This window comes from Dendropsophus ebraccatus, chromosome 13, assembly GCF_027789765.1.
Source record: "Dendropsophus ebraccatus isolate aDenEbr1 chromosome 13, aDenEbr1.pat, whole genome shotgun sequence".
NCBI lineage: Eukaryota > Metazoa > Chordata > Amphibia > Anura > Hylidae > Dendropsophus > Dendropsophus ebraccatus.
The window spans coordinates 10,399,632-10,409,329 of NC_091466.1; the positions used below are offsets into that span (position 1 = coordinate 10,399,632).

The 9,698-nt window shown below is 51.7% G+C and overlaps 1 protein-coding gene across 2 annotated transcripts; it reads left to right on the forward strand.

Moving 5' to 3' along the window:
- Positions 1 to 466: 466 nt before the first annotated feature.
- GCHFR (GTP cyclohydrolase I feedback regulator) lies at positions 467 to 9,220 on the forward strand. 2 transcript variants are annotated; one of them, XM_069949733.1, is made up of 3 exons: positions 467 to 607; positions 7,973 to 8,064; positions 8,436 to 9,220. In XM_069949733.1, exons 1-3 carry the CDS (start codon positions 494 to 496, stop codon positions 8,557 to 8,559), a joined length of 330 nt encoding a protein of 109 aa, XP_069805834.1. In that variant the 5' UTR covers positions 467 to 493; the 3' UTR covers positions 8,560 to 9,220. The 2 variants fall into 2 exon arrangements, with proteins under 2 accessions (XP_069805834.1, XP_069805833.1); XM_069949732.1 differs by having other exon boundaries at positions 471 to 607; positions 7,970 to 8,064.
- The last annotated feature ends 478 nt before the right edge of the window (positions 9,221 to 9,698 follow it).

Consider the following 9,698-nt stretch of genomic DNA (forward strand, 5'->3'; position numbering starts at 1 on the left):
ATTTTTTATTTTTTACTACCTCTTTAAGTTGGTGCCTAACTCAAGTGTATTAAAGGGAATCAGATTATAAACTGCTGACGCTGTTAGGACCTTCTATATATCTGTCTGTGCTTCCAGGACACGGAAACTGCTTGTATTCTCCTGCGTTAGAGGATTTCCTGAGCTTCTAATCTGCTGTGCACAGTATCACCTGCTCGCTCCCCCTCCCATTCCGCACAGACTTCTCTCCATTTGCAGGGTGAATGTACGGACATAGCAATCTATATTTAGGGGGATAGTCTGCAATAACCGCTGCGTTTCCATAAGATATTAGTCTGCGCTGTGCGGCATTGGTGTGCGGTTTCTGCAGCTGTGTGAAGAGGACACACGCGTCCACCAGAGCGCCACGACACTTCCGGAGACGCCCCCATGACGTTACGGGAACATAAGCCCGTCTATTGGTGGATTAGCAGGGGCCGGGTCCCTCCTATTGGTGGGGGCGTGGCTGGGCTGGATGCCGAAGGTCAGCGGTGTGTACAGTGCCGTGTACCTGGCAGAGAGAGCGGAGAGAAGCGGCGGCATCACCAGCACCATGCCCTATATACTGATCAGCACCCAGATCCGCATGGTGAGAGAGACCTGCTACCGCTGTGTGTGTACAGTGTGCAAGCTGCGTTATCCCCCTGACCTGTATATAGTGGCTATGCTGGGTTATCCCCTTGACCTGTATATAGTGGCTATGCTGGGTTATCCCCCTGACCTGTATATAGTGGCTATGCTGGGTTATCCCCCTGACCTGTATATAGTGGCTATGCTGTGTTATCCCCCTGACCTGTATGTAGTGGCTATGCTGGGTTATCCCCCTGACCTGTATATAGTGGCTATGCTGGGTTATCCCCTTGACCTGTATATAGTGGCTATGCTGGGTTATCCCCCTGACCTGTATATAGTGGCTATGCTGGGTTATCCCCCTGACCTGTATATAGTGGCTATGCTGTGTTATCCCCCTGACCTGTATGTAGTGGCTATGCTGGGTTATCCCCCTGACCTGTATATAGTGGCTATGCTGGGTTATCCCCCTGACCTGTATATAGTGGCTATGCTGGGTTATCCTGACCTGTATATAGTGGCTATGCTGGGTTATCCTCCTGACCTGTATATAGTGGCTATGCTGGGTTATCCCCCTGACCTGTATATAGTGGCTATGCTGGGTTATCCCCCTGACCTGTATATAGTGGCTATGCTGTGTAATCCCCCTGACCTGTATATAGTGGCTATGCTGGGTTATCCTCCTGACCTGTATATAGTGGCTATGCTGGGTTATCCTCCTGACCCGTATATAGTGGCTATGCTGGGTTATCCTGACCTGTATATAGTGGCTATGCTGGGTTATCCCCCTGACCTGTATATAGTGGCTATGCTGGGTTATCCCCCTGACCTGTATATAGTGGCTATGCTGGGTTATCCCCCTGACCTGTATATAGTGGCTATGCTGGGTTATCCTCCTGTATATAGTGGCTATGCTGGGTTATCCCCCTGACCTGTATATAGTGGCTATGCTGGGTTATCCTGACCTGTATATAGTGGCTATACTGGGTTATCCCCCTGACCTGTATATAGTGGCTATACTGGGTTATCCCCCTGACCTGTATATAGTGGCTATGCTGGGTTATCCCCCTGACCTGTATATAGTGGCTATACTGGGTTATCCTGACCTGTATATAGTGGCTATACTGGGTTATCCCCCTGACCTGTATATAGTGGCTATGCTGGGTTATCCCCCTGACCTGTATATAGTGGCTATGCTGGGTTATCCCCCTGACCTGTATATAGTGGCTATGCTGGGTTATCCCCCTGACCTGTATATAGTGGCTATGCTGGGTTATCCCCCTGACCTGTACATAGTGGCTATGCTGGGTTATCCCCCTGACCTGTATATAGTGGCTATGCTGGGTTATCCTCCTGTATATAGTGGCTATGCTGGGTTATCCCCCTGACCTGTATATAGTGGCTATGCTGGGTTATCCCCCTGACCTGTATATAGTGGCTATGCTGGGTTATCATCCTGACCTGTATATAGTGGCTATGCTGGGTTATCCCCCTGACCTGTATATAGTGGCTATGCTGGGTTATCCCCCTGACCTGTATATAGTGGCTATGCTGTGTAATCCCCCTGACCTGTATATAGTGGCTATGCTGGGTTATCCTCCTGACCTGTATATAGTGGCTATGCTGGGTTATCCTCCTGACCCGTATATAGTGGCTATGCTGGGTTATCCTGACCTGTATATAGTGGCTATGCTGGGTTATCCCCCTGACCTGTATATAGTGGCTATGCTGGGTTATCCCCCTGACCTGTATATAGTGGCTATGCTGGGTTATCCCCCTGACCTGTATATAGTGGCTATGCTGGGTTATCCCCCTGACCTGTATATAGTGGCTATGCTGGGTTATCCTCCTGTATATAGTGGCTATGCTGGGTTATCCCCCTGACCTGTATATAGTGGCTATGCTGGGTTATCCTGACCTGTATATAGTGGCTATACTGGGTTATCCCCCTGACCTGTATATAGTGGCTATACTGGGTTATCCCCCTGACCTGTATATAGTGGCTATGCTGGGTTATCCCCCTGACCTGTATATAGTGGCTATACTGGGTTATCCTGACCTGTATATAGTGGCTATACTGGGTTATCCCCCTGACCTGTATATAGTGGCTATGCTGGGTTATCCCCCCGACCTGTATATAGTGGCTATGCTGGGTTATCCCCCTGACCTGTATATAGTGGCTATGCTGGGTTATCCCCCTGACCTGTACATAGTGGCTATGCTGGGTTATCCCCCTGACCTGTATATAGTGGCTATGCTGGGTTATCCTCCTGTATATAGTGGCTATGCTGGGTTATCCCCCTGACCTGTATATAGTGGCTATGCTGTGTTATCCTCCTGACCTGTATATAGTGGCTATGCTGGGTTATCCCCCTGACCTGTATATAGTGGCTATGCTGGGTTATCCCCCTGACCCGTATATAGTGGCTATGCTGGGTTATCCCCCTGACCTGTATATAGTGGCTATGCTGGGTTATCATCCTGACCTGTATATAGTGGCTATGCTGGGTTATCCCCCTGACCTGTATATAGTGGCTATGCTGGGTTATCCCCCTGACCTGTATATAGTGGCTATGCTGGGTTATCTCCCTGACCTGTATATAGTGGCTATGCTGGGTTATCCCCCTGACCTGTATATAGTGGCTATACTGGGTTATCCCCCTGACCTGTATATAGTGGCTATGCTGGGTTATCCCCCTGACCTGTATATAGTGGCTATGCTATCCCCCTGACCTGTATATAGTGGCTATGCTGGGTTATCCCCCTGACCTGTATATAGTGGCTATGCTGGGTTATCCCCCTGACCTGTATATAGTGGCTATGCTGGGTTATCTCCCTGACCTGTATATAGTGGCTATGCTGGGTTATCCTGACCTGTATATAGTGGCTATGCTGGGTTATCCCCCTGACCTGTATATAGTGGCTATGCTGGGTTATCCCCCTGACCTGTATATAGTGGCTATGCTGGGTTATCCTCCTGTATATAGTGGCTATGCTGGGTTATCCTGACCTGTATATAGTGGCTATGCTGGGTTATCCCCCTGACCTGTATATAGTGGCTATGCTGGGTTATCCTGACCTGTATATAGTGGCTATGCTGGGTTATCCCCCTGACCTGTATATAGTGGCTATGCTGGGTTATCCCCCTGACCTGTATATAGTGGCTATGCTATCCCCCTGACCTGTATATAGTGGCTATGCTGGGTTATCCCCCTGACCTGTATATAGTGGCTATGCTGCGTTATCCCCCTGACCTGTATATAGTGGCTATGCTGTTATCCCCCTGACCTGTATATAGTGGCTATGCTGGGTTATCCCCCTGACCTGTATATAGTGGCTATGCTGCGTTATCCCCCTGACCTGTATATAGTGGCTATGCTGGGTTATTCTCCTGACCTGTATATAGTGGCTATGCTGGGTTATCTCCCTGACCCGTATATAGTGGCTATGCTGGGTTATTCCCCTGACCTGTATATAGTGGCTATGCTGGGTTATCCCCCTGACCTGTATATAGTGGCTATGCTGGGTTATCCCCCTGACCTGTATATAGTGGCTATGCTGTGTTATCCCCCTGACCTGTATATAGTGGCTATGCTATCCCCCTGACCTGTATATAATGGCTATGCTGGGTTATCCTGACCTGTATATAGTGGCTATGCTGGGTTATCCTGACCTGTATATAGTGGCTATGCTGTGTTATCCCCCTGACCTGTATATAGCAGATAGTCATTGTAGTGCAGTGTATGTTATATCTATCTCCTATATGGTTCTCTATAGATACATGTATCAGTGCAGTGAATGTTAGTAGAGTGGTGCTCCTCCTCCTCCTCCTGGCATGCTGGGAGTTGTAGTTAGGTAACAGTTGGAGGTCAGTAGTCTGATGTCTGTAGATCAGGGATGGGACCCTGTGGCCCTCCAGCTGATGGTGCATGTTCACACTGAGTAAGTTAGGTGGAACCCCGCCTTTCTCAGTGCCAGAGCCCCCGCTCCTCACAGAAGGCACAGCGGAGGAGTCTGCCTTCTCCCACAGGTGGGCTCTGGCACACAGGTGGGGGTACCCATTAACTACCCATTTTGCCGTCCAGGCATGCTGGGAGTTGTAGTTTTACAACAGATGGAAGATTGCAGCTTCCCCTTCCCTGCTGTAGTTCCCTAAGCTGTGGGGGATGCTGGGAGTTGGGGCGACAGCTGCTGTACCTGTAATAATGGGGGATGGGTGCTTTCTTACATCCCTATATAATATCCAGTCTGCAGCCTCTTCTCTTCTGGCTGGGGTGTGCCGCTCTGTTCTTCCTCCTGGAAGGTGCACCCAGGTGCCGGTCAGTCGGTGGCCCCGGCCGGTAACACCCAGGTGCCGGTCAGTCGGTGGCCCCGGCCGGTAACACCCAGGTGCCGGTCAGTCGGTGGCCCCGGCCGGTAACACCCAGGTGCCGGTCAGTCGGTGGCCCCGGCCGGTAACACCCAGGTGCCGGTCAGTCGGTGGCCCCGGCCGGTAACACCCAGGTGCCGGTCAGTCGGTGGCCCCGGCCGGTAACACCCAGGTGCCGGTCAGTCGGTGGCCCCGGCCGGTAACACCCAGGTGCCGGTCAGTCGGTGGCTTCGGCCGGTAACACCCAGGTGCCGGTCAGTCGGTGGCCCCGGCCGGTAACACCCAGGTGCCGGTCAGTCGGTGGCCCCGGCCGGCAACACCCAGGTGCCGGTCAGTCGGTGGCTTTGGCCGGTAACACCCAGGTGCCGGTCAGTCGGTGGCCCCGGCCGGTAACACCCAGGTGCCGGTCAGTCGGTGGCTTCGGCCGGTAACACCCAGGTGCCGGTCAGTCGGTGGCTTCGGCCGGTAACACCCAGGTGCCGGTCAGTCGGTGGCTTCGGCCGGTAACACCCAGGTTGCTGGTCAGTCGGTGGCCCCGGCCGGTAACACCCAGGTGCCGGTCAGTGATCACTTTATTTCCGGGAGGAATAAGGCTGCATTCACACATACAGGATCCACAGCAGACTTGATGCTGTGTTCAGTTATTTAGATCTAATCTGCTGCGTATACAGTGTGTGCGCTTGTACCCTAACAGTGGAAGAGCACAGAGCTATAAGAGATGATGATGCAGAATGGTCCTGGTAGAGAGAGTGAGTGCCCCTCTCTATATCCCCCTCCCCCGCCCATGGACCAGACACTCCGTATCAGGAAACCATCACAGGTTATTACATTGCAGCCGCAGTCTGCCGGCTCATACAGTGCGGGAGGCGTCACTGATACAGTGTGGCCGGTGCGGTGAGGAGCTGTGTGATGGCCAGTGCAGTGGGGAGGGATAGAGGGGAGCTGTGTGATGGCCGGTGCGGTGAGGATAGAGGGGAGCTGTGTGATGGCCGGTGGGGAGGGATAGAGGGGAGCTGTGTGATGGCCGGTGCGGTGAGGATAGAGGGGAGCTGTGTGATGGCCAGTGCAGTGGGGAGGGATAGAGGGGAGCTGTGTGATGGCCGGTGAGGATAGAGGGGAGCTGTGTGATGGCCAGTGCAGTGGGGAGGGATAGAGGGGAGCTGTGTGATGGCCGGTGCGGTGAGGATAGAGGGGAGCTGTGTGATGGCCGGTGCGGTGAGGATAGAGGGGAGCTGTGTGATGGCCGGTGCGGTGAGGATAGAGGGGAGCTGTGTGATGGCCGGTGCGGTGAGGATAGAGGGGAGCTGTGTGATGGCCGGTGCGGTGAGGATAGAGGGGAGCTGTGTGATGGCCGGTGCGGTGAGGATAGAGGGGAGCTGTGTGATGGCCGGTGCGGTGAGGATAGAGGGGAGCTGTGTGATGGCCGGTGCGGTGAGGATAGAGGGGAGCTGTGTGATGGCCGGTGCGGTGAGGATAGAGGGGAGCTGTGTGATGGCCGGTGCGGTGAGGATAGAGGGGAGCTGTGTGATGGCCGGTGCGGTGAGGATAGAGGGGAGCTGTGTGATGGCCGGTGCGGTGAGGATAGAGGGGAGCTGTGTGATGGCCGGTGCGGTGAGGATAGAGGGGAGCTGTGTGATGGCCGGTGCGGTGAGGATAGAGGGGAGCTGTGTGATGGCCGGTGCGGTGAGGATAGAGGGGAGCTGTGTGATGGCCGGTGCGGTGAGGATAGAGGGGAGCTGTGTGATGGCCGGTGCGGTGAGGATAGAGGGGAGCTGTGTGATGGCCGGTGCGGTGAGGATAGAGGGGAGCTGTGTGATGGCCGGTGCGGTGAGGATAGAGGGGAGCTGTGTGATGGCCGGTGCGGTGAGGATAGAGGGGAGCTGTGTGATGGCCGGTGCGGTGAGGATAGAGGGGAGCTGTGTGATGGCCGGTGCGGTGAGGATAGAGGGGAGCTGTGTGATGGCCGGTGCGGTGAGGATAGAGGGGAGCTGTGTGATGGCCGGTGCGGTGAGGATAGAGGGGAGCTGTGTGATGGCCGGTGCGGTGAGGATAGAGGGGAGCTGTGTGATGGATAGTGTACTGATGATGGGGCAGGCAGCAATGCTTCGTTATACTGACTATATTTTAGCATTATAATAATTATCAGATAATCAAGTTGTAAACTTATTTTAAATTCTTGCAAAAAACAAGACACCCTCATCCAGGCCCTATCTGGGCGTCAATGGGTTAATATGATTAGGACAGGGACCCCCACCGGATTGCTCAATGTCCTGTCAGAGCTATCCTGGCTTCCATGACCTATGACCTTGTGTCCCTTGTGGTCACCTCAGTCCAGTTCCTAATTCTCCAGCGTCGGGTGCTGCGTGTCTGCAACATCTGCATGTAGGATTGTCCCAGCCATATCATGTATCTCATGTATCCGAGCTCACAGCTGTGACTGCGGAGAACAATAAACTGATTATTCTCCCATTACGTTGCTCCGGCACAGGACGTCTCCCAGTGGTTTCATTTGCTGGAAATTCCCAGAAGTGGCCGTACCCTAATGCTCTGCAGTACAGTAGTCAAGCAACCAGGATCCTACAAGAGGAGACTAAGAGGAGGACTAGAATCTGAAACTGTAAAAAAAAAAAAATACAAAAATCCTAAATATATTTCTTGATTAAAAAGTCCCGTCTACCCCAACCTGGTGCCAATAAAGAGTACTGCACCACACAATACAGCAGGAATGGGGAACCTGCCGCCTTCCAGCTGTTGCAAAACTACAAATCCCAACATGCCTGGACTGCCGAAGGCTGTCCAGGCATGATGGGAATTGTAGTTCTGCAAAAGCTGTTGGGCCGTATTGTTCCCCATCCCTGACATAAAGCATCAGGGCACATCTTCCCTCTACAATGTATATGTTGGTGCTGAGTATCATCCAGCTGCCGGGGCATGCTGGGAGTTGTAGTTGGGTACAGATGCCTGTGATGTAATACTGAGATTACTATAGTGACCATGGTGTCTTTTGCACAGGAGATCGGCCCTACGATTGTTGGCGATGAATCCTCCGATCCACAGTTAATGGCGCAACTTGGAGCCGTCAAAAGGACCGTGCTGGGGAATAACTTGTAAGAAGCTTTTTTTTTTTTTTTTTTTTTTTTTTTTTTTTTCTTTCAAACAAACTTACATCAGAGACTTGTAATTTGTACTATATAAAAAAAAATCTCCAGTACTTATCGGCTGCTGTATGTCCTGCAGGAAGTGGTGTATTCTTTCCAGTCTGACACAGCGCTCTCTGCTGCCACCTCTGTCCATGTCAGGAACTGTCCAGAACAGCAGCAAATCCCCTTCTCTGGACAGTTCCTGACATGGACAGAGGTGGCAGAAGAGAGCACTGTGTCAGACTGGAAAGAATACACTACAACTTTTTTTTCTTTAACTACCCCGGTAAAAAATAATCAGTTTTCTGTATAAATCGATGTCTTTCTTTCTCCCGTAGTGCAGAATACGTTGTGAATGAGCCCCCACGGGTGACATTGGACAAACTTGAAAATCTTGGATACCGGGTGATCAGCATGACGGGAGTCGGGCAAACTCTGGTCTGGTGTCTGCATAAAGAGTAGAGACTCCTATAAACCCCTTCCGGCTATACATATGGACGGTGCGGACCACAGGCTGCAGGACTCGTATAGAGGACACAGACAATGTACTGAAGATCCCTACAATGCTGGACTCCAGGGACCTGATGATGCTTCCTATAGGGGGATGTTCACACCAGGCAGATTTGGTGCAGATGGTTGTTTTGGTGGCATTGGTTTCTACACACCCCATTCAGCTGTATGGGAGAGCAGGAGAAATCTCTGCACCAAATCTGCTGGGTGTGAATATAGCCATAATACAGTAACACTGAGAACTATGGCGCATGTCGCTAGTGATGTCACAGAATTGTTCAGTTCATGTAGAAGCGTCGTGTTACATTGAATTTTAGCCAGAAAATAAGCTGGTCGGTGAGGATCCACCAATCCCGAGGACGGAGAAGATTGTCCCACAACGGACTGAGAATGTATATAGCACCATTGTTTCTAGGGCTAATTTTCAGTGTTCTTAGTATTGGTGGGGGTCCTAGCGGTCAGAACCCCACCACTTTATTTCTGGTGGATAGGAGGTAGCTTTGGAGGTGGGAAAACTCCTTTAAAAAGTGCTGCGCTGACATCTATCCATCGCTCACAGGACACGGCCGGTAGTCACATGTTACACACTATTAAAGCTTAGAAGAAAGCAGAATGATGCCGTCTATTATTTCAGCTCTGATTATAAAGGGATAGGACACATCTTGGATGAGGCCAGAAGCAGAGTGTGTCCTGAATGGGACTATAACATTACAGGAGTATAGGACTGCTGGATCGGTGTGGGGAGCAGAGATCTCCAGCAGGCACTTACCGTACCATGCACTGGATCCTCGGGGGCGGGGTCTCCACTGCTTCCTCTCCCTCCTCTGGGGGGAACTGCGATGCAAATACCAACCTCCCCCAAGCACACAGTGCCATCCTCCATTATGATTATCAGAACTTGGATTCCATTGATCATTAAGTCACGGCATAACTTTGAGTTGTCTAGACCTGAGCTTAGTCTAAGCATCAGATACAATACCTGTCATGTGTCATCCCCTCATGCCTCCACTAAGCAGGACACCCTACCAGTTCTGACTGGAACCATACTCTTATCCACACAGTGCCCCCCTGTAGTACCAGCAACCCATGAC

What these genes read in the sequence shown, in the direction of transcription:
- GCHFR (XM_069949732.1), top strand. Translation starts at nt 494, where the DNA reads ATGCCGAAGGTCAGCGGTGTGTACAGTGCCGTGTACCTGGCAGAGAGA. An exon ending in TCAGCACCCAGATCCGCATG is followed by an intron (nt 608 to 7,969) that starts GTGAGAGAGACC and finishes TCTTTTGCACAG; the next exon opens with GAGATCGGCCCTACGATTGT. An exon ending in ACCGTGCTGGGGAATAACTT is followed by an intron (nt 8,065 to 8,435) that starts GTAAGAAGCTTT and finishes TTTCTCCCGTAG; the next exon opens with TGCAGAATACGTTGTGAATG.